Genomic DNA, 25,143 nt, shown 5'->3' with positions numbered 1-25,143 from the left:
ATTTAAGATGCATGACAAAAGCAATAGAAAAATCAAGAATGTTGAAATGGAACTGAAAGTGTTCTTAGGTATTGGCATTTGGGAGATGTGATACAAAGCAATTAACTGTATTATCCTATATTAAATAAATGATTCAGAATTTGACCACTAAAGTAACTGCACATGTTTTGTATAAGATTGCAAGTAGTAAGTTTATAGAGGGAAAATGGAATAATCATCATCAGTGAAATAAAGAGAGTAAAGAGGCTGTTTCTGTTTCGGTCAAAGGCTCAGGATATCTCAGATTTACCAGTAATTAGGTGAAATGTAAATGTACAGAACATTGAGTTCTTATTAATGACTCTGTAATATAGACTTCAAAGACTTGTTAGCAGATTTTTTCAACATTCTTTTATTGATAAACATTTAAACAATCTGTAGTTTTCTCTATGAAAACATAAGCTGTGTGGAAATTTTAGCTTATGAAAGTGTCCACAACTATTTTTATAGAAGGTATCCATTAAAAAAGAAACATTAAAATGTTGAAAGTGAAAATAACACCCCATTCACAAATGTGTTTAATTTTTCACATAGTATTTTGTATTATTCAATAGAATCTAGTATTACCAATAGCCCCAAATTCTTGTGTTTGGGGATAAAGACTCAAGACTCTCTCTGAAATCCCTATGATTTCAGACATAGGGTGTGTCCTCTGGATTGGATTGTCCCCTGATTGGGTTGTCCACTCTCTTACCCTATAAAAAGGAGAATCAGGGGCAGAAGTTACTGCACTTCCTAGCCAGCTACAGGCTGTCTGCATCTGTCTGCATCTCAGGAGTGGTCAGAGGAAGCTCTGGAAGCTCTTAGAAGATGGAGAAACCTGAACTGGACAGACCTCTAAGTCAGCCTCTTCTGGTAAGTGTGGAATCCATATCGACAGCAAGAGGGTCTGTTAAGATGCTTTTTTTTTCTTGTGTAAAATCTAAGTTAGAGGAATTTAGTTCTTAAAACAAGATACATTCCTTATTGAAAGTTATTTCCCAAGTGTTAATGTTTCTTAAGAAATATTCAAGATTTTATTTAGTTTTGTATATGAAGCTTTCCTGGGATAATGAAAAGTGTGGGTTTTTTTTAAACCAAAATCCTTGGGTAGTGAAAGTAGCATTTGGCCCTAGAGTAGCTAAATCTTTCTCCTCTGTGGACAATTCTTTGCCCACAAAGTGTTTGGTTTTTTTTCCTCTTTTTTTTTTTTTCTTTAAATTTCTGTTCTCTGCTTCAAATAGACCTTCCCCAATCTCTTTGTCATCCATCATTGTAGTTAATTTATTTTTCCTATTCTCCCTCCTTACTTCTCTTCCTCCTTTCTCTTTCTCTCTCTGTCTCTCTGTTGGCCTTATTGCCTACCATAGCACTTAATTACACTTAACACTATTAATAGACATTTCTTAGTCTATAGCCCTCTTCTCTCAGCAAGATTGAAATAATCTGGGGCAATAACTTGGTTAAGTTAAATTCCAAGTTGTGAGTTTTAGTACACAACTCAGCATATAATGACTCCTGTATAAATAGGCAGTTCAAGTTATTTTTCTGTCAAACATTCCTTTATATCTTGACTAATGCAAGGAGTAGCACTAATAATAGCAATGGGAATAAAGTGAGCTTTATGGTTTCTTTTTAAAAAATCTTCAGAAGACAGAAATGTGAGATTTAAAAGGAAAGGTGGGCTAATGAGGTTTGCAGTTTAAACAGATTAGTGTGAAGAGTCTTAATCTCAGTGGCAATTGGTTTTACTCTAGCACAAAAGAGATTAATTTATTTTACAACTGTAGTCATGTGAATTTGTTAGAAAAATTTGTAAAGTGTTTTTTTGGAATTGGCATAACATCTCTAAAAATAAGACATCTGAGCACCTTGAAAAGCCAAAACAATAAGTGACTATATCCATGGAACTATGAAATTTCTCATTATCTTTTCTTCATTGAGTACCCAACTTAGTGAGAAAAGCAATAAAAAAGAAGTAGATAATACTACACATAAATAAATCAAAATTTTAAAAAATTAACAGAGACAATGTGAGATAAATTTTGATATGGCATCAGGAAAGGTCATTCTGTGGAAATGACAGTTTGTAGATTAAATGAAAGGTAGCCAAGAATTCAAAAGTTGAGAATCTTCAAGTGGATTCAGGAAGGCAAATCGATGGTTAATTGGTATAAGAGTATGGGGTGGTAGGGCATCCAGAATGCCATTCAAGGGTAGATGAGATATTAGTACCAATTAGTGAGTTTAGGGGACATTGAGATAAGGATGAATTATTTGAGAGAAATGATTGGTTCAACATGGGACCTGGTCACTGTGAGCTGAGTCACGAATATTATCACTGATGTGGGTAGGCAGATGGATATTTGGGTTGAAGGGTTGAAGCCAGATCAGTGAATCTGTGAACATTTCTAGTTCATGAAGAATATTTGAAGCCAGGAAAATGGATGAGATTGCCTGGAAGAAGGTGTAGATGTAGAACAGATGGGACAGCAGGACCAACTTCTAAGAGCATTGATCACTAAGTGAAATAGGAGATAGAGGAGTAGGAGGAGGGGAGGAAGGGGGTAAAAAGGACCATCTATGGTGGGTAAAAAGGAACTTTATGAAAAGACCCTGATGCCAGGAAAGACTGAAGGCATGAGGAGAAGGGAACGACAGAGAATGAGATGGTTGGATGGCATCACCCACTCGATGGACATGAATTTGAGCAAGCTCAGGAAGTTGGTGATGGACAGGGAAGCCTAGTGTGCTACAGTTCATGGGGTCATGGAGTATCAGACATGACTGAGCGACTGAACTGATGAAGAGAATGTGTTTTCTAAGTTACTTTATGAGCAGGAGAATATATGAGTGAAGACGGGACTTGGGTTTGAGAGCAAAGAATCCGAGGGTTGAGAGACACTTGATCTCATTGGAGATGAGGCACTAAAGGAAAATGAAAACCAGGTGACTGTGTGTCTTAAAGCAAAGTGAAAAAGATATATCAAAAAGTTTAATGTCTTGGTAGTCAAAGAACCCTGTGATCTCTTTGTCCAGATGATGTTGGATTCAAGGACACCAGCATGTGTGTGATTGACAGTGACAGAGATGGGAAGAGGAAAAGATCCTCTAAGAATGAAAATCTGGAATTGGTACTGGGTGATGACCTGCAGCTTTCTGTCCTTGACTCCTATCTGCTTAATGTCCCAGGATTCAGTATGGTGTCTGTACTAGCAGCATTAGCAGCAGTTGGGAATGCTTAGAAATGCAATTTGTTTTTTTCTTCTATTATATAAATTTATTTATTTTAATTGGAGGCTAATTACTTTATAATATTGTATTGGTTTCTTGTCCCCACCCCAGACTTTCTTGAATTGGCATCCAGAAATCTGAGTTCTATCAACCTTCTGAATAAATGTTATGCACAGAGGAATTTGAGACCCCATTTCTTCAGGGAGTTATCCAAATGTGCTAAGAACACTCTCCATAACTGGCAGTTGTTTCACCCCCCATTTTATTCAAATTTTACATCTCATTTTGTTTTCAAAGAGGCTCAGAAGAAATATGATGCCTGAAGACCTGGAGAAGAGAAGACAGGAGGTTTTAGTCAAGGCCAAGCAGAGGCGTCGTGACAGATGTTTACTTCCTCTGAGGCTGACCAGCTGCATTTTCCAGAAGCCAGTCACAAGGATAACTTCTCATCCTGGCAATGTGGTCAGAAGACGTCGATGCGAGGAGACCCTGGAAAAGCCCCAGCAAGTCTTTGCATTCCAGAGACTGCAGGGGCTCCAAGCCTACAGCCCTGAAGGAGAACCTTTCAGGACCATGGACAGCGCAAACGTTTCCGGGATCATTGCTCAGCGTGGTGCCGGTGAATCCCTGGGCCCTGATGGTGCCTGGTCTCTGCACACCAGCCCTGAGCCCATCCTTGCCCAGTCTTCAGATGGGGCAGAGCTGAACCCAAGGTTGGGGCTCTTTCTCCCACACGCCTTCTGCAGACAACCAGTAAAAGATGCAGATATTCGCCGACAGTCTCGGAAAGTGAAGAGAGCAAGGGAGAGACTGGCTATGGCCTTGAGGGCAGACAGGCTTGCCAGGGAGGCAGAGAGAGCCAGGTGCCAGAAAAAACGTTCCCGAGAACTGAAGGAAAAATAGGAGACGATTGTCCTGAGAAAGTTGAGTGGTGTGGTCGCTGGGAAATGGTTCATGGTGGAGTGTGTAGGAGGGGTGGGGTGCGACAGCCCTCCATTCTACTTGCTGCTTTTACTGTCAACCCTGTTTCTGGACTACGATGCTTTGTTACATTAACTTTGTATTCTATTGAAGTCTTGGTGGACAAAAACAAAAAGTGTAATTTTTCTTTAATGGGAGAGATTGGGTTTCATGTGACAAAAGATTTGTGCATATCTTTGTACACCTCAATTTCTGTGTGTCAGAATTTCTTTACTGAATTCTACAGAGGTAATCTAGCCTAGGGACTTATTTAGTGTTTTTAGTCATAATATTTTCTTGCATTAATTACACTTAAACAAGAAATAATCTATTCTAAAGAGGTTATTTTCTAATATTAAAAATTAATGCTATAAAGTCTGATTAAGCTGGCTTTTACTTCTTGTTTTAACATGAGTTGCCTCCTTTTTTTGTCATTCTTGTGCCAAATGTCAAATCAGACAGATATTTTAATGTAAATCAATTAGTAATTATGCTATGTATTACGTCCTTGTCTGTTACCCAAATCTTAAGTGGGTATTTTTTTAAAGAATGTGATTTTTTAAAAATGTTATTTGTTTACTTTCTTTTTAGCTGTTCTGGGGCATTGGGTCTTCCATTGCTGCCAGTTGGCTTTCTCTAGTTGTGGAGAGCAGGGGCTACTCTCTGGTTGCAGTGCATGGGTTTCTCATCCCAGTGACTTCTCTTGTTGCAGAGCAAGGGCTCTAGATGCATGATTTCAATGGTTCTGATACTGGGGCTTAGTTGCTCCACAGCATGTGAAATCTTCCCAGACCTGTCCCCTGCATTGGCAGGTAGATTTTAACCACTGGACCACCATGGACATCCTAAGTGGGTATTTTGAAAAATTATTTTTGACCTTTGATTCTTAAGAAGGAACACGTTCTTTGGAAACATTTTCTTCTGAAAATGACTTGCTAGCAAGCTTGTTGCCCTGACCCAGAAATCAGTCCAGAGTCCTTGAAACTTGTCCACCCAACAGGGTTAGGCACATCATCATTTGTAAGTAGTCAAGAATGACATCATTGCTTATTCAATAAACAATTCATTTTTACTTATAAACACTTCATTCAGTAAACATGATAATTCTTTCCACCGAACCCATAGAAGGTGGAATAAATGTGTCATGCTACAGAAGTCCCAGGGGGACAGTATCAGGAAGGAAAAGAATGACGTTTTCTGAACTTCCTTGTACAATTTTTATGAAGTTGTTTTATCAGTGGTGGAGAGGGAAGGTTGATGTGGCTCAGACCATAAATAATCTGCCTGCAATACAGGAGACCCCGGTTCAATCCCTGGGTCCAGAAAATCCCCTGGAGAGAGGAATGGCAACTGACTCCTTTATTCTTGCCTGGAGAATTCCACGGACAGAAGAGCCTGGCGAGCTACAGTCCATGGGGTCACAAAGAGTCAGACACAACTGAAGCGGCCAAAACACACAGAGTAACGAAACAGGAAAACAGTGACTAGAGGTGAGCGGTTATGCTTCCTGACAACAGGCTCTGGATTTAACTTAGTAAGTCCCTCCTAGAGCCCAGAGCTTTGATGTGGGTCTGAAGCCTCCCCAGACGTACTAAGGCAGATTCCAACTCTTCAGTGTGAACTAATCTTTATATTCCAACCCCCTTTTGCCCTGGAGTGTCACATGACCCTTTCTGATCCAGTAGGTACCAGGCACTTGGCCCTTTAGGGAACAGGAGGTGGAGCCACGTTTATGCCCGGTTCTTTTTTTTTTTTTTTTCATTTATTTTTATTAGTTGGAGGCTAATTACTTTACAATATTGTAGTGGTTTTTGTCATACATTGACATGAATCAGCCATGGAGTTACATGTGTTCCCCATCCCACTCCCCCCTCCCCCCTCCCTGTCTACCCGATCCCTCTGGGTCTTCCCAGTGCACCAGGCCTGAGCACTTATCTCATGCATCCAACCTGGGCTGGTGATCTGTTTCACCACAGATAATATACATGTTTTGATGCTGTTCTCTTGAAACATCCCACCCTTGCCTTCTCCCACAGAGTCCAAAAGTCTGTTCTGTACATCTGTGTCTCTTTTTCTGTTTTGCATATAGGGTTATCATTACCATCTTTCTAAATTCCATATATATGTGTTAGTATACTGTAATGGTCTTTATCTTTCTGGCTTACTTCACTCTGTATAATGGGCTCCAGTTTCTTCCATCTCATTAGAACTGATTCAAATGAATTCTTTTTAATGGCTGAGTAATATTCCATGGTGTATATGTACCACAGCTTCTTTATCCTGCAGCTCAATTCCAGAAAAATAAATGACCCAATCAAAAAAATGGGCCAAAGAACTAAATAGACATTTCTCCAAAGAAGACATACAGATGGCTAACAAACACATGAAAAGATGCTCAACATCACTCATTATCAGAGAAATGCAAATCAAAACCACAATGAGGTACCATTACATGCCAGTCAGGATGGCTGCTATCCAAAAGTCTACAAGCAATAAATGCCAGAGAGGGTGTGGAGAAAAGGGAACCCTCTTACACTGTTGGTGGGAATGCAAACTAGTACAGCCGCTATGGAGAACAGTGTGGAGATTCCTTAAAAAAACTGGAAATAGAACTGCCATATGACCCAGCAATCCCACGGCTGGGCATACACACCAAGGAAACCAGATCTGAAAGAGACACGTGCACCCCAATGTTCATTGCAGCACTGTTTATAATAGCCAGGACATGGAAGCAACCTAGATGCCCATCAGCAGACGAATGGATATGCCCGGTTCTTATCTGCCAGTCCTGGGGTCTGGGAAATGAAGCTGTGTGAGGTCACCATGTAGGGAGGGCTGTCTGGGTTTGGGGCCACCTGGGAGCATTACACTTAAGGGTGAGCATGGAGAAAGGTCAGGACGAGACCTGCCCCCCTCCCACCTATATCTATACCTGGACATAATTTACTCCCCCACAAGAAGAGTGTGTGTGTGTGTGTGTGTGTTAGTTGCTCAGTCCTGTCCAACTCTTTGTGATCCCATAGACTGTAGCCCACCAGCCTCCTCCATCTACGGAATTCTCCAGGCAAGAAGACTGGAGCGGGCTGTCATTCCCTTCTCCAGGGGATCTTCCCGAAGCCACCAGGAAGTCCTCCCATGAGAAGGGATACAAGTGTATGTATGGCTGAGTCACTCTGCTGTGTGCGTGAAATTATCACAGCATTGTTAATCAGCTATACGCCAATAAAAAAAGAAAGCTTTTAAAAAAAAAGGGGGGGGGATGGTTTTGAAGTATTATGTAAGCACATACAAATTTTTTAATTAATTTTATTTATTGTACCTTATCTATTAATTACTAAACATGAAAGGGATGGAGAGACTCATCTTTGACTCAGTATTCCAAGATATTAATAATAATAATTTACTCCCCACATCCAGCTAACAGAAACTAATGTCTTTCCTCTTATGTTCTGTTAAATTATTTTAGCTTAGGTTAATATACATGCAAGTGTGCTCAGTCATTTCAGTCATGTCAGACTCTTCGTGATCCTGGAGAACGTAGCCTGCCAGGCTCCTCTGTCCACAGGATTATCCATACAAGAATACTGGAGTAGCTGTTATTCCCTTCTCCAGGGAATCTTCTCGAAGCCACTAGGAAGCCCTCCCACAAGAAAGGATACGTGTGTATGTATGGCTGATTTGCTCTGCTGTGTGCCTGAAATCATCACAACATTGTTAAAAATATGAAAAAGTCAAAAGAATTAAAGGATGGTTTTGAATGATTATATAAGCATATTCAATTTTTAAAAAATAATTTTATTGTATTTTATCTATTATTAAATGTGAAGGGGATGGGGAGACTCACTCACCCTCTACTCAGTATTCCAATATAATAATAATTTTACTCCCCACATCCAGTTAACAGGAACTAAGTTCATTCCTCTTCTTATGTTATTTTATCTTAGGATAATATGCATGCATGCTCAGTCACTTCAGTTGTGTCCAACTTTTTGTGACCCTATGGACTGTAGTCCAGCAGGCTCCTCTGTCCACGGGATTTTCCAGGCAAGGATACTGGAGTGAGTTGCCATGCCCTCCTCCAGGGGATCTTCCCAAGCCAGGGATTGAACTTGCATCTCCTGCATTGCAGGTGAATTCTTCAACGCTGAGCCACCGAGGAAGCCTTAGGTTAATATAGATTCTGTTAAATTATTTTATCCTAAGGTCTGGAGTGGGGATGGAGAATTTTCATTTCTAAGAAGTTTCCAGGGATGTACAACACCACACATTGAGAAGGGGATTCTGGGACATCATGAAGCCCGCATGAGACAAATACAGAAAGGTGAAGGTCATTATCCAGTGCCAAATCCAGATCAATTTATATAATAAACTATTCAAACACTGAACTTAAAATACTGAAACACTGAAAATCCATTCACTTAACTACATTTATGCAAAGATGTCATCTTCTGAGTGACAAACTGCAATAAATTAGCAGTGACAGCTTAGATTCTACATCTTTTGTCCTTATAATCCAATCATTAGATTCTAATCACTATCACCTGTTTTTTGTGTGTGTTACTTTCTGTGGTACAACAAAGTGAATCATTTATTTTTATCTATTTTTTTCTGAACTCTCCCCCACCATAAGCTCTTCCCCTACCCCCAGTAACTACATTACAAGATTTATTATGCCAATGTGTTTGTGTTCGCTTCTTTTTATTTTTAATGTTTTAAACTTTAGTTTGTATTGCCGATTAACAATGTTGTGATAGTTCAAGGTGCAAAGGGACTAAGCCGTGTATATACATGTATCCATTCTCCCCCAAACTCCCTCCCATCCAGGCTCCCACATAACACTGAGCAGGGTTTCCTGTGCTATACATGCAATAAGTCTTTGTTCTCATCACTATGGTCTGTTTTGTGTGTGAATGTTTCTTTCTGCTGCAAAGCAAAATGAATCAGTCTTTTTTTAATTTATTGGAGTGTAGGTGGTATACAATTTTGTGTTACTTTCTGCGGTAGAGCAAACCAAATCAGTTGTACATGTACACACATCCACTCTTTTTTTAGGTTCTTCTCCCATATAGGTCATCATTGTAACCAGATGATCTGTTTTAAATGCAAATCTAATCATGTACTTTAACTGGCAGGCCTTCATTTTTGTCTTCAGCAGATATTTATCCTGTTGCCCTGTTCTAATGATTAACACTACCCTCTTTATTCCCCAGTGTGTTCCAGCTTGGAGAGAAAATTCTTTGGTCACCCTATTTGCAAATATCTACTATGTGCAAAGCGATGGCATAAAACCTGTGATCCAGAAATAAACTAAACAGATTCACTGCCCCGTTTGATTTAATCTTCATGAGAGGAAAGAGATAAAAAGTAGAGCAAAGAATTTATAACGTGTCATGGAGAAGTAGAGAGAGAGTGTATGTATTAGAGTTAGTTTCAGCATGTGTGTCTCTTCATTTTTAAATGTTTTGGTGTGTGTTCGTGTACTTGGGCTGCCTGGGGGAAGGGCTGTCTGTGAGAGAGGCTCTTAGGCATTGGAAAAGTTCCTCCAGGTGCACTTTCTTTGAAATTTAATAATGTGTATCAGTCAAGGTTCTCTAGAGAAATGGAACCAATAGGACATAAAGTCTACAGAAGAGGGGAGGTATTTAGGAATTCACCTACATGGTTATAACAGTGAGAAATCCCATAATCTGCTATTTGCAACCTGGAGAAGCAGAAAAGTCAGGGGTGAGACTTCCCTGGTGGTCCAGTGGTTAAGAATCTGCCTCAAAATGCAGGGGATGTGGATTGAACCCCTAGTCGGGGAACTAAGATCCCACATCTTGTGAAGCAAATGAGCCCCTGAACCACAACTAGAGAGTCTGTGTGCCACAACGAAAGATCCCGCATCCCGCAAATAAGACTAAGACCTGACACCGCCCATTAAATAAATAAGTAAATATCTTTTAAAAGTCAATGGTAAACTTCAATCCAAGTCCGAAGGCCTGAGAACCAGGAGCTCTGAGTCCAAGGGAAGGAAAAGATGGACATTCCCACTCAGGAAGAGAGAGTGGATTCACCTTCTTTCACCTGTTTTTCCATGTGGCCCTCAGCAGATTGAATAACACCCACCTACCCTGAGGAGAGTGGGTCACTTCACTTAGTCTATGGAATCAAATGCTGATCTGTTCCAGAAACATCCTCAAGAACACACCCAGAAATAATAATGAGCCAGCTATCTGGGCTGATCAGCCTTTGGATAGGCATCCATCCTGCCCCCATCCCCTGAACCCAGGTGCTGGCATCCAAAATAAAGCAAACTTTCCCTCTTTCCAACTGTGCCTCTTTATTGACTTTTGAGCAGTGAGCAGTTACAATTTGATGTATAAAATAAGCTACAAGAACACATTGTACCAACAGGGACTATGACCAATACTTTATAGAGTATAACTTTAAAAATTGTGAATCACTCTTCTATATTATCTGCAAGTTATACAATATTATTCATCAACTATACTTCAAAAGGGCTTCCCCAGTGGCTCAGATGGTAAAGAATCCGGCAGCAATGCAGGAGACTTGGGTTTGATCCCTGGGTTGGGAAGATTCCCTGGAGAAGGAAATAGCAACCCACTCCACTGTTCTTGCCTGGAGAATTCCGCATGAATAGAAGAGCCTGGCAGGCTACAGTCCATGGGGTCGCAAAGAGTCAGACACGACTGAGCGACTAAGAACAAGCACATACTTCAATAAAAAAAAAAATCTAAAAAAAGAAAGAACCCAAATACTCAAAATGAACCCATAGAAAAAGATATCACATCTGGTTTACAGAAGCAGAGACTGCATAGAAGGAGAAATAGGAGAAAGGTTGTTGAAAGGTACAAATTTTCAGCTTTAAAAAAAGATGCAAAACGGGTAATGAGTAACATGACGACCGCAGTTAATGTTGCTGTTCACCACGGTGCTGAAGAAATGTGTCCAGAGAGTAAATCCTAAGACTCTCATCACACCAAAAAAAGACTTAAAAAAAAAAACAACAAAAAACATTTTGAGATGATGAATGTTAAATAAAGGGCTTCCCTGGTGGTTCAGATGGTAAAGAATCTGCCTGCAATGTGGGAGGCCAGGGTTTGATCCCTGGGTTGGGAAGATCCCCTGGAGGAGGGCATGGCTACCCCTCCAGTATTATGCTAACTAAAATCACTGTGGTAATCATTTCATGATATAGATGTCACATACACTTCAAACATATACAGTAGCAGCAATTTTAAACTTTAAAAATTACCTGGAATAATGGAATTGTATAACTCTTCCATCGAAAGAAAACTGTATGTAGTACTGTATGTCAATGATATGAAATTAGAAAAAAAACTGTTGAAAAAGAAAAATTAAAAGTGCAAAAGAGTATAGGTGAAAGAGGACAAACCACAAGTGCTTTTTTCCTTTAGAATTATTTTATTAAATCATAAATGTACAATGCTTCATATAATAGTTCTACATGCTAAAATTTAAGGAATAATGTTATTAATATGTTTCATTACAGCATACTTCTAAAAGCTTTTCAAAAACAGAAAAATCTTGCAAAAGACTTTTAAAAATGTAACATTTTACAAAGAAACGGTAACAATTTACAAACATTTAACAAAATGTTTAATGTTAAACAAAATTTAACATTATCAAAGATGTGACGCTTCTACACTCTGACAAAGATCACTAGAAAAAAACAAGCTAAGAAACTGCCTCAAAGGCATTTTCCATACAGTTTTTCCTCTGCAGGAAGGCAATGTTCTTAAATAATTCAATTCATTCACAAATGGCTCTCTGCACCTGCTCTCTGTTTTCTGCCACATCCCTACATGTTTACTCATAACCTGAAGCTGCCCAGTTACCTCTGGGCTCTCAGCCTCTACTAATTAGACAGTGAAGCCCAGGGCAAAGAGGAAGAAGCTCAGTTTCGGCTTCGCCCTCCCAACCCCAACATCCCCCACTGCCTCCTGGACCAGAGTTTCCTTCACCATATTGAGCCCTCAAGTTTCTGCTACCAAAGTTTCCATTCCTCATCGACTGTAATTAGATTGTTGCTGATAATTTCCAAAGTCATTGTTAATTCCACTTCTACAATTTCCTCGTCCATGGTTGCCATGACCACCTCTGCAGCCTCAATCATGGTTGCCAGATGTGGGGCTTTCAGCACATCTGCCAGACAGACCCTCTGTCTCTCCCTTCTCCAGCCCCATGATAAGCACCCCAAAATCTAGGACCATTTCCATATGCATCAGATCCTCCCCAGAAGTTACTTTCTCATCCTGATGCTTGTCCCAAATTGCTACCACCAGGATAAACCCCCAAACCAAAGGGGCCTCCTCCTCCACTTCTAGAACCTTAGACTTGCTGCAGTTCCCATGTTAACAAAGCCTTTGCGACTTCTGCATGATGACCACTGATGGTATGGTTTTTCAGCAACACAGTCTTGCCCACAGAATCAAGGTCATCAAAAGTCACAAATCCAAAGCCTCTTTTCTTACCAGACTGCCTATCAGTAATGCTCTCAATGGTACCATTTTTCCATATTTCTCAAAGTAATCTCTAAGATGATGTTCCTCAGTACCTTGTTGAATACCAACAAACAGCTTCTTCAGTGTCCAAAGGACACCCCGCTGTCCAGATGCTGCTCTTGGGACACATGTTTGGGTTCAAGCACTCTGCCGTCAACGGAATGGGATCCAGTGGACATTTCATCCACCTCGGTCATGGATGAAAAGGTGATAAAACCGCATTGCCTTGATCTTTGGCTGGAAGGATCCCTCAGGACCACACAGTCTGTAAGTTCTCCCCACTGCTGGTAACAGTTCCTCCGACTTCCTTCTGCGGTTTCAAAGTTCAAAACACCAATAAAGAGTTTATTAATTTGTTCGGCTTCTCTCTTTTGCCTCTTCAAAGCAAACGGATTTCTCAGTTTTCTCCATCAGACTGGGTTGCTTCAGTCAGATTTTCTATAGCTGAGGGAGATGAGAGAGATCTCAGAGATGAATGCAGACTGGACATGTCCCAGCTCTGTGGTAAGAACCTGTGTTGCCCCAGGAGAATACCTCTAGGAGCACTTCCACCGTGACCGGGGAATGCTGCCATGGCCTCTCAGCTCCTGCCGCCCTTGAATCAATCCTGAGTACTTTTCCATCTTCCTGCAAAATACTATTTGAACAGAGTGAGTTTTCCAGACCCAGACATCAAATATTGCATTTTCTCTTTTAGTCTTCCAATTGTGAACTGTATATGTATTATCATCTCTTCATTTTATGTTAATTCTCTCACTAAGTTGGATACCCAATGAAGGGAAGAGTAATGTGGACTCCAGTGATTTACACTGGCATATATACTTACTCACTTTGCCCTTAGAAGGGGCTCAACATGCAAGAGTACTAGAGTGGGTTGCCATTGCCTTCTCCAATCCATTTAAGACTTTAATCATAAAAATATACTTAAAATGTAAACCTAATCAGTGCACACTTTCTTTTAAAATCCATCATTTCTGTTTCAGAGGGTGTTTTTAGAGGGAGAAAATAAAAATATCTTAATCCTGTTGCCCTGCCATAACTACTAACACGTTACACCCCTTTCAACACCCAATATTCCTCAGTTTGGAACGAAAATCACTTGATCCTCATGTTTACAGAGCACCTATTACATCCCAAGTTGTGGACTAAGATCCATAATTCAGAATTTCACTGAACAAAGTATTCACCCCAATTTATTTGAATCCTGATAAAAGTTTTTTTTTTTTTTAAACTCTAATCCTTGGTTCATCCAAAGCAATTATTTTACACAACAAAGAACAACCACAACATTATCTAAAAAGCTACTAAGTTACAAAAGCCAAAACAGAAAATGAATAGCCCTGACTGTACAATAAAAGCCAAAAAAGCAATGTACACATTGCTGAGGTAACCTGCAGGGCAGTGAAGAGCACACAACTGCCCTGGCTAGGGGTGGTTCCCTGATGACCCAGCAGAGCTGGCTTGAAACTTACCAATTTCAGAGAAAGGGAGGGGTGTGTGTGTGTGTGTGTGTGTGTGTGTGTGTGTACTTACCAATTTCAGAGAAAGGGATGGGTGTGTGTACTTACCAATTTCAGAGAAAGGGAGGGGGGTGGGGGGGGGCACATAACACGGGGTACCTGACCCTAGAGGTCAGAAGAGGACCCAAGCAGGGGTGCAGGGCCAGGCTAACAGGGATGACACCACTGCTGGACTCTGCCGGCCAACAGGTTAGGGAGGACCAGGCCACCGGATCGGCCCAGGTCGTCTGGGACATGGAAAAACGTGCTCCCAGGCCGGGGCTGTCCGTCCGTCTGAAGCCCCCTGCTCACCCCTGCTGGCTTTGCCAGCTACATGACTCCCAGGAACTACAGAAACTGGGAAGTTTTCCAGCCAGAACACTGGAGGGCACCTTTACAAGCACAACCCTAAACCGGCAACACCCCTGCAGCCGGAGCTCTAACTGCTCGGGGACACGTGTCAACTGCTGCCCTCACCTTCGGAAGGAGCTGGAGCTGGAGCCGCTCCAGTGACGAGGGCGGCTGGGGGTGCGGGGTCGCCCGCGCTCGGGGGATCTGCCCCAAGGGGAACACGACCTGCTCCTCCTCAGCCTGCGCCACGTGGAGGGGGCGGTGGCAGCATTCTCCAGGGAGGGCTCAGTCGCCTGGGGGTGGCTGGGGCCAGCACGGCTGTGGCCGTGATCTGCCGGCCGTCGATTGCCCTCCGTCCATGTGCTTGAGCGCCTTCGCCGCCTCTTCCGGATTCTCGAACTCCACGTAGGCGTGGCCTTGAGACGGATGCGCGCGCATCCTTTGTCTGCGCAGGTCGATCTCTCTAACTCTCCTGAAGGTGGAGTGCTCCCTGATGTGCTCCCGGATGTGCTCCCTTGTCACCTTCCGGGTGAGCCTCGCGACGTGCACTTTGGTGGGCTTGGGGGGGGTTGGGGGTGGGCTGCGCCTTCTGCTTTCCTTCTCGTCTAGTCTGGGTGGTTTGGGTTTGGAACCGGACCGCCGCCTGTGGGGGCGCCAAGGCCTTGGAGAGCCGGGGGAGCTGCTGGGGCTGGAGCTGCGGGACCCACTGGAGCGTCCCGAGCGGCCGGATGCTGAGGGCGAGCTGGAGCCGCGGCTGGAGCCCGCGCGGGACCGAGCCTCCGAGCTGCTGCTACCGCCCGAGGCCCTGCGCCGCTTCCGAGCTTTATCCCTGCCGGGGCCCTTCTCGCCGGACTGCTGGGTAGTGCCTGTATCTTTACAGCGATCCGCGGACTGCTCCTCAGAGCGCTCTTTGCGTGGGATGGGAGACGGAGTCATCTCGCCTCCGCGCTCCTCAGCCTCAGGAGAGAAAGGGGTTAATAGATTAAAGGCTGTTTCCTACAGTGTGAAGTACAATAGTGTTGTGATCATCAATAAGGCCATCACAGCGACAGAGAAAGAGGGAGATATGGAGGAAGAGAAGTAAGAAGAAAGAAAAAATAATAAGTTATTGATGAAGATATTGGGGAAGGGCAGCCCTGTAGCTCAGAAGGTAAAGAATCTGTCTGCAATGCAGGAGACCCGGGTTCGATCCCTTGGTCGGGAAGATCCTCTGGCGAAGGGAATGGCAATCCACTCCAGTATTCTTGCCTGGAGAATCCCATGGACAGAGGAGCCTGGCGGGCCACAGTCCATGGGGTCGCAAAGAGTCGGACACGACTGAGCAACCAGCCATAGCCGTTTAACTTGATGACACATATGGATCAGAGAGCTGAATTTTTTAAAAAACATTTTATTGTTTACTAAATATTCCCAGAAATACAAGAGCCAGTGATGTACTAGATTATTTTATCACAACATCAAAGCAGGTTCCAGGTTTTTTTAGACAGCATTAAATGTACAAATTGAGCTTCCCTCGTGGCTCAAACGGCAAAGAATCTGCCTGCCGTGCAGTAGACATTGCCTGCCTACTAAGTCGCTTCAGTGGTGTCCAACTCTTCGCAACCTTATGGACTGTAGGCTGCCAGGCTCCTCTGTCCATGAAATTTTCCAAGCAAGACTACTGGAGTGGATTGCCATGCCCCACTCCGGGGGATCGCCCAGACCAAGGGATTGAACCAGTGTCTCTTAAGCCTCATGCATGGGCAGGCAGGTTCTCTACCACTAGCACCACCTGGGAAGCAGTAGACATTAAACAAAGAAGTATAAGAACATCAAAATACACAAAGGTAATGGATTAATTTGGAAGAGAAATGAGATAAAGTTAGACATAGCTTCAGAGGATATCTCAGGTAGAGAAATCAAACAGTGAGAAAAAAGGAAATAGGACACTGTAAAATAACTTTTAAAAGTCACCTTGACCTTGCCGTGAGTGATACAGGCAAGTCACAGACATAATCCTTACCCCAAGTCCTTGCACCTCCCCTCATCACCAGGGCCCATGGATGTCCAGTCTTTACTGTCTTCCTTGCAGCTCATGGCCACCACAAGGGAAAGTAAACCACGAAGGGCAGACCCTGTGCTGATGTATCCGATAGACGGCCTGGAACATTCTCTCTTCTTCCATCTTACAAATAGGACAGTCTAGTCTTTGTAGCTCAGCTAGTTCAGAAAGCAATCTTATTTCCTTTCATGGGAGCACTGCCTCCTCAGGCCACATTAGAAGCACTATTAATAGGAAGAGAAAGAAATCTGAAACACAATTTTGGGCAGTATGAACCCATTCTTGCTACAGGGTCATCCTAGGCCTCTGCCTATATTAAGGACCCTCCCGTCAAGTCTCAGAAAGCTTCCCCACCCAACCAGGGACAGGCTAGACCAGTGGTTCTCAGAGTACATCCTTAAACTGTGAGCAGGTGGACCAGTGGTTCTCAGAGTGTGTCCTTAGAGCAACAGCAGCACCTGGGGACTTACTAGAAATGGAGAGTCTCAGGCCTCGCTCTCAGATGTGATGAATCAGAAACTCTGGGATGGAGCAGCAATCAGAGAGCTGAATTTAAAAAGAAAGAAAAATAAAAACCAAGAAAGATAAACTTGTGGGTAAAACATTTTTCAGAGAAAACTATTTAAATAGAGCCCAGGCAAATACTACCTCTACTTCATAGTGATTTTGTTTAGAAAAAAAATCTGGCTAATTATCCCAAGAAAGCTTCATACTCAAACCTATACAAAACCTTGAATATTTCTTAATTCTAACACCAAAGAAACAACTTTCAGTAAGGTAACATTTTAAGAGCTATTTGCTTAATTAAAGATTGTACAAAAAGCAAAAGTATATAGATGGACATCAGTATGGATTCCACACTCACCAGGAGAGACTGGCTTGGAAATCTGGTCAATGCAGGTTCCCCCAGTTCTAAGAGCTGTTCACTCACCACTCGTGAGGTGCAGACAGCCAGTGCCTCAATGGAAAGTCTGACTTCTGCCTCTGCCTCTCCTTTTATGGGGGAAGAAGGTGGACAACCCAATCAGTGGACAACCCAATCAGTGTGTGCACCCTCTCAGATCCAAGGTATTGGAGACATTCCTAAATCTGTGCCCACAAAACACAAGAATTTGAGGCTATTGACACAGTCAGATACTATTGTAAATGAAAAAACTCAAAGTTCAGACAAATACTGCTTCTACTTCATAGTGATCTTGTTTGGTTTTTTTTTTTTTTTTAATCTGGCTAATTATCCCAAGAAAGCTTCATACAAAAACCTATACAAAACCTTGAATATTTCTTAATACTAACACCAAAGAAATAACTTTCAGTAAGGTAACTTTTCATTTTAAAAGCTACTGTTGGCTAAAATAAAGAGATTTTAGAAAAGGTAAATGTAGATGTGTACTGTTTTGCCATCAGTATCGATTCCATGCTCACCAGATAAGGCCAGCTTGGAAATCTGGTCTGTGCAGGATCCCCCAATTTCAAGAGCTGTCCTCTGACCACTCCTGAGATGCAGTCAGCCTGTGGCTCACTGGAAAGTCCACTAACTTCTGTCTCTGATTTTCCTTTAATAGGGGAAGAGAGTGGACAATCCAATCAGGGGGTAACCCAATCTCCAGAGAACACACTGTCTTTCAGATCCAAGGCATTGAAGAGATTCCTAAGTCTATGCACACAAACACAAGAATTTGAGGTGACTGACACCATCAGATACTATTGTAGGTGAAAAAAAAACTCAACAGGTATGTGCCTGGTTAGGTATTTGCAGTCCCTACCAACATTGTAATGTTTTCTTTCCCCCAACTGGGATACATTCTATAAAAAATAAGAGTGGAAGTTTCCTTCTGCACTACTTAGTAGCTTTAGAAGGACTAGGATTCCAGGTCTGCTTTACAATTCACAACCTGCTTTAGCAACAGTGTGGATCTTCCTTTCCCTAAGAGAACACTGTGCCTGGAATTTCTTTACTAGACCTTGTAGCAAACACAAATCTACCTAATGCACCAGAGTAGATGCAGAGAGTCATTTTGTGAATCCATCGGATTATTTTAGAATACCTTACTGTGGGGGCTTCCCAGGTGGTGCCGTAGTAAAGAATCCACCTGTCCGTACAGGAGACCCAAAACTTGAGGGTTCCATCCTTGGGTTGGGAAGATCCCCTGGAGAAAGAAATGGCAACCTAATCCAGTATTCTTGCTAGAAAATTCCGTGGACAGAGGAGCCTGGCAGACTATAGTCCATGGGATCTGAAAGAGCTGGACATAACTGAGTGTGTGGTGTGCGCGCACGCACGCACACACACACAGTGTGAACTTACTGACTGGATATGCAGGAAAAGGGAAAGGACAGAACCAGAGATAAAGCTGTGGTTTCCAGCTAAGTGGCTGAGCAGATGAAGTGCCTTTTAAAGCAAAGAGGAAGTCAGGAGAGGTGGCAAGTACAATCTTAAGCAATGGGGGTGGGGGTGGGAGTTAGGGCCCAACCCCTCCACAGAGTTGAGAATTTGGAGCTAACTCCACAGTCGGCATCCATGGTTCCACAACTGCACATTCAAACAACGGTCACTGAGTCCAAACTTGATCTGATGGCCACGAAACAGGCCAGTTAATGGAGAAACTAGGTGCTGCGGCAAGGAGCACAACTTTATTTGGGCAACTGGTGACCGAGAAGACGGAGGACTAATGTCTCAAAATAGCCATCTTATCTGGATCTGAATGCCAAGTTCTTTTATAGAACAGAGATAGGGGAGGTGAGGAAGCAAAGTAAAATGGCCTTTAATCCTGCAAATATCTTCTGGTATAGTCTCAGGGAGGAGATGTGTTAACTTCTTCCTTCCTGCCATCCACAGGTGGACAGGGTCCTGAACTAAGGTACTTTGGATTAATACTCAGGCAGAGGGCTGGAGGCAGGATAAACAGTATCTTTTTAGTGAACAAAAAGGATACAGTTGTAGAACCTTTGCTTCCCATTGGTTTTGTATAAATAGTGTCCTTTTCCTAAACAAAAGCAACCAGAAGCAAAGTTAAGGGTTAAAGTAAAAGAAGTAGATCCCACATGGAGTCAGTTCTTCCCTGTAACACAACCACTGGTTGTGTAGTGCTGTAGTATGCATTTATTTTTTAAAAAATAGGCTTACAAGAGGACCCATACAGTTCAAACTTGCACTGTTCAAGGGTCAACTGTAGAGACTATGAAAGATTATCAGTTCTATTTTGGGTAGGGTGTTGGTGAAAATTGCAGAAAACTGGTAGTAAGTTTCTTGACTATAACACAGAATATGAGACTAGAGCCAAATGGAAATGTAGGTTTAAGATGCGAAGCCACCAAAATAAAAGAGAGAAGAGAAAGAAGGAGAGTGGTACACCTTTATGTTTAAGAGAAGAGAAAGGACTCAAGGGGTAAAGGAGTTTCACAAGGGAGTGAATTAAGAGCAGCAGATATTATTGAAAACGGAAGATGAGGACTGAGAAAACAGCCTTTCCTCTGTCCTCGGAATTTTCCAGGCAAGAATACTGGATCGGTTTGCCATTTCGTCCCCCAGGGGATCTTCCCAACCCAGGGATTGAACCCCCGTCACTTGCGTCTCCTGCATTGGCAAAAGGATTCTTTACCACTGTGCCCTCTGGGAAAGCCCCTTTTGAGTTTATACAACCTCCAGAAGAACAGCACCCCAGCCCTGCAAGGTATTTCCCCCCAGAGGACACTGACTCTCAGGTCTCCAAAGCCCACTGCACTGTTGTTTCAGGCCAGCTGCTTCAGGGTGGCTGGGGGAAGGAAGGACAGTGAATTCCAAAAGTGTTTGCTCATTGCCACATTTCATTTCCTGTGCAATGAGTTCCTTCATCAGAAGCAGTGTGTGGGGGACACCAGGACGATAGATAAGACATCTTGGAACATTGCCTGCAGGGAAGGGAAATCTGTGTCCAGGGTGAATGTCCCAAAAGAAGGAAGAACTGCCCCTTCAATAACCAAATTTGTCCAAATTACTCCTCACACTCAGGGCTGATCATCCCAGGGATTGATCCGATCCCAAGGACCCTGCCTTGGATCTCATTATGAATGAAAGATGCCCACCTCACCTTCCTTTGCTACTTTACTCAATGTAATTTGCTGAAACATCTGTCTCTTCCCCACTAAATGAGCCTGTCAGTCTTATTGAAGTTTATCTGACCAAATATTGGAGGGAGTTTGTTATTTCTTTGTTGTTGTTCTTTTACCAGGGCTCTAGGCTTTATTTCAATTTTATTTACTCCAGTACCACACTGTTTAATTACTTTGGTGTAACCCTTTAGGGTATTATGGGATCAGGAGGTTTCATACCTTCAACTTTGATCTGCTCTTTCAGGATTCTTTTGGTTATGCAGGGTGCCTGAGCTTTCAAAACAAATGGTGGGATACATTTTTCTATTTCCACAAAAATGTCATTGGAAGTTCAATAAAGGTTGCATTAAGTCTGTAGGTCACTTTGTGTAGTATTGACATTCTAATGTATTAAGTCTTCCAATCAGTAAAATGGTATGTCTTCCTATTTATTTCTATCTCCTTTAATTTATTGCAGCAATACTTTATAGTTTGGGGAATAAAATCTTTTGCCTCACTGCTTATGTTTATCCCTAATAATTTATTCCTTTTTGAATTGCTTGTGCTTACTGTATATAAAAATAATGTGCTTATTTTTTAGATATTTAAAAATTTTTATTATTATTATTATTATTATTTTTGCTTTGCCATGCATGTGGGATCTTAGTTCCCAGACCAGGGACCAGAGTTTGAACCCAGGCCACCTGCTTTGGGAGCTCAGAGTCTTGGCCACTTGACCAGCAGGGAGGTCCCTTGTGTGTTGATTTTTTATCCTGCAACTTTGCTGTTTTTTGGGGGGTCTAACTGCGTGCATGTGTGTCCCCATGTGCTTGTGCTGTTTCTGAGTGTAATCTAAGCGTGTCTTCATATGACACCATTTCACAGGTGTCATGAACAGGGATCACTTTCCTTCCTCCTTTTTAATGTAACTGTCTTTTCATAACTTTTTCTTGCTTCTTTGTTTAGCAGGGACTTCCTGTGCTAGCTAGGTTGACTAGAAGTGGCAAAAGCAGACATCCCTCTCTGGTTCTTCATCTCACAGAAAATATTTCCAGGCTTTCTTTATCAACTAAGATGACAGATGCATGGCCTCTATTCTATTGAAATTTCCTTTTATTCTTCTTCTGCTGAGTGTTTTTGTTATGACGGAGTGTCATAATATTATTAGCTATTACATTGATTGGTTTTCATACACTGGACCATCCTTTTAGGTCCCAGGAATAAATCTCATTTGTCTGTCGTTCAGAATCCATTTAATGTATTGCTACATTCAGTTTGCTAGTATGTGTTAAAGATATTTCTACTAGTAGTCACGAGTATATTCATCTAATAGCGTTCTCTTTCTGTATTGTCTGTTTCTGGCTTTGGTAAAAGGGTAATACTGACCTCATGGAATGAGTTAGCGTTCTCTCCTCTTCAGTTTTTTGGGGAAGCATTTTAGAATCAGTATCGTTAAGTAATTTTTTATGTTTGGTAGAAAGCAACAGTGAAACCATGTGGTACAAGGCTGTGCTTTATAGAACTTTCTGGATTATTGATTCCATAGTCTTACTGGTTATAGGTCTATTCAGATTTTCTACTTCTTCTTGATTCAGTTTTGCAAGCATCTTTTCCAGAAATTCGTCCATTTTGTCTGGATTATCTAATCTGTCGATGTACAACTGGACATAGTATTTTCTTCAAATCGTTTCTTTTCCCTATAAATTCAGCAGTGATGCCTACAAATCCATGTCTTACTTTGAGTAACTGAATCTTCTCCCCTTTTTCACAGTCAGTGTATTTGAAATTTGTCATTTTTGTGGATCTTTGCAAAGAACTAACTGTTGATTTTCCTTATTTTTCTCTCCTCTCTTTTATTCTGCTGTCCATATAATCTGTATCATTTCATGCTCTGTGAGAGATGTGAATTTAGGTTTTATTCTATTTCCTGACACTTCATGGTATAAAATTAGGTTGTTAATAAGATAGATTTCAAATTGTATTTGAGATAAAGAAAGTGGCTTTCTTAATTATATATGCCAAGATCAGTAATCGAGGAATAAATGTACTTTCTTGCTAAAGCATCAGTTGAAATTTTTATGAAGAGTGCTAAGATGATTCCAGACCAGCCTGTTTCTAACCCTGCCGTGTCCCTCGGCGCGGTGGTGGCTCAACCAGCATGAGCTCCGTGCAGGGACGTCAATCATGGACACAGGAGGGCGGGGCCCTCAGTGTCGGGATGGGCGTGTCTCCCCCACACCTCCCTCTCTGCTCCCAAGCCCTGAAGTCTGAGAGTCACAGACTATGATGCAGTCACAGAGGGAAGGGGAAAAACATGTGTATGGTCATTGTTTTTCACCAGGATGGAGGAGGGCAGGTGCAGAGTCCCAGGACGGGAGCCTCCCCAGAGGTTCTCCATGGGGCTGACAGGAAGCAGTAAAAAGAAGGGGAAGCCAGGCTGCTCCCATCACGGCCACACCGAGGGTGACGTCTCAGCACTGTGACCCCCTTATACACACCTGCTTTCTGAGTCTACCTGTGCCCTGGTCTGGCACACCAGCCTGGCACATGCGCTGCAGATTTCCCCGGCTGAGAGGCAGGGCCCCAGTGGCGCATGCTGTGCTGACGTGAGGGGACGTGTTCCGTTCTGAGAGCAGAGCCGACCGACGCGCTCCCGAGCCAGCTTCTTCCCAGCTCAGCTTAGACACAGGGTTTTGTCTCCCTGTCCTGCAGACCCTGCCATGTCCTTTCTGATCTGTCTTCTCCTCCTGCATTTCTTACACACTGTATGTGAGCTGGATTATGGACGTTGTTTGCGATTCCAGAAGCCAAGAGTCTGTAGAGATGGGGACCTGGTGATGGGTGGATTTTTTCCTCTTTATGAGTTGTACCAGGAATCAGACACATTTCGGCTCTCTTTTGTGGGCGGCCAAAAACAAGAGGCGAACTATAGGTAAATAAGTTCTTGTTTACATGTGCACGTGAGTGTGTGTGTGTCCATTTAATCCCACAGAGAAGATGCTAAGGTGTGCACAGAAATTGCAGAATTGTAGGCTGACACACCCTCACTGGTGCTTTCCACGTGACGCTCATGGTAAATAATCCACCTCCCAAGGCAGGCGATCCAAGAGACGGGTGTTTGATCCCTGGGTCGGGAAGATCCTTTGGAGAAGGAAATGGCAATCCACTCCAGTATTCTTGTCAGGAGAATTCCATGGACAGAGGAGCCCGGTGGCTACAGTCTATGAAGACACAGAGTCAGATATGACTGAGAAACTAACCTCAGATTCTCATTGTTTTGATCTTCTTTATCTCTTTCTACCTTAAGTTTTTTCTCCCTACTACCTTCAAGACCGAGGAGAGTTAGACAACTTCTGTGTCAGCTCCATGAGCCTATTCTCAACGATCATTCCCCAGAGGTCTCAAAACAAGTGAACCTGCTGGGACTCCAGTCCCTGCTGTTGTCAGACCCTCCGACTGAGGCACACCATCCCTTGAGTCTCTGATCCCCTGGTCTGAGGTCACACTTAGGAGAAAGTGACACAGGCTGGCTTCTGACAGGGACATTGCTGAAGTGTGCACCCCTGGAGATACCCCTAAGTTCCTTAAATCCACAACTCTTAAACGTTATGACCCAACGGACATCAGTCATCATGTAACCCTAAAATGAATGAGATATTCAGCCCATTATTCTGAAGGCCAAACAAGAAAAGGGGATAACATTTCAGACCAGTTTAATGCCCTTCATTTTTTATCCATTGCACTAATTTCTCCAGGAAAAAAAAATGAGAACACTGCCTTAAAAATCTGGACTTTATCCAACTGTGAAGCAGGCAAGTCTCCGGGTTTGTTCCAGTAATGATGCCTAACAAGGGATTTCCTTCAAATCGCCTGTGTGCTGTTCATGCTTTGTTGGTTGAAAGAATCACTAGTGCCTCTGAAATATTTAACATGTCCAGGGTTCGCTCATAGCTCAGTTGGTGAAGAATCCGCATGCAATGCAGGATACCCCAGTTCAATTCCTGGAGTGGGAAGATCCCCTGGAGAAAGGATTGGCTACCCACTCCAGTATTCTTGGGCTACCCTTGTGGCTCAGCTGGCAAAGAATCCGCCCGCAATGCAGGAGACCTGGGTTTGATACCTATGCTGGGGAGATTCCCCTGGAGAAGGGAAAGGCTACCCACTCCAGTATTCTGGCCTGGAGAATACCAGGGTCTCAAAGAGTCTGAGTGACTTTCATTTTCACTTTGCATGTCCTCAGAAGAGTAAAGGGATGTGTAGAACTCTGCACTTTGTTTCCACAAGTTGTTTCTATCTGTACTAATTCCTTCTGGAATTTTAAATCTATAGTCATTTTGGCAGGTACTCTTGCACTGGAGGGCTACTGACCTCTGGGGTTAGAGTTTTAGTCTTTCCAGAGTTTTATCTGTGTGAGGACCTTTGTGTGTCCAATCTTTGTCTGTTC

The 25,143-nt window shown here is 42.6% G+C and overlaps 1 protein-coding gene and 1 pseudogene across 1 annotated transcript; one reads left to right on the top strand and one right to left on the bottom strand.

Annotated features, from left to right (window-relative positions):
- The first annotated feature begins 765 nt into the window (after nt 1-765).
- Nucleotides 766-4,155, top strand: LOC122699555 (putative methyl-CpG-binding domain protein 3-like 3). The gene is made up of 2 exons (XM_043911658.1): nt 766-894; nt 3,550-4,155. The coding sequence occupies exons 1-2, from the start codon at nt 850-852 to the stop codon at nt 4,153-4,155; spliced, it is 651 nt and encodes a 216-aa protein (XP_043767593.1). The 5' UTR covers nt 766-849.
- Nucleotides 4,156-13,276: 9,121 nt separating this feature from the next.
- LOC122699552 lies at nt 13,277-15,526 on the bottom strand (annotated as a pseudogene).
- Between the last annotated feature and the right edge of the window lie 9,617 nt (nt 15,527-25,143).

This window comes from Cervus elaphus, chromosome 9 (genome assembly GCF_910594005.1).
Source record: "Cervus elaphus chromosome 9, mCerEla1.1, whole genome shotgun sequence".
Taxonomy (NCBI): domain Eukaryota; kingdom Metazoa; phylum Chordata; class Mammalia; order Artiodactyla; family Cervidae; genus Cervus; species Cervus elaphus.
Note: the sequence above shows the minus strand (reverse complement) of the source record. Positions and strands in the feature narration are given on the sequence as shown.

Bases quoted from the DNA above. Each gene is read 5' to 3' on its own strand.
- LOC122699555 (XM_043911658.1), top strand. From the start codon at position 850: ATGGAGAAACCTGAACTGGACAGACCTCTAAGTCAGCCTCTTCTG. The intron at 895-3,549 runs GTAAGTGTGGAA...TTGTTTTCAAAG, and splicing joins CTCTAAGTCAGCCTCTTCTG to AGGCTCAGAAGAAATATGAT.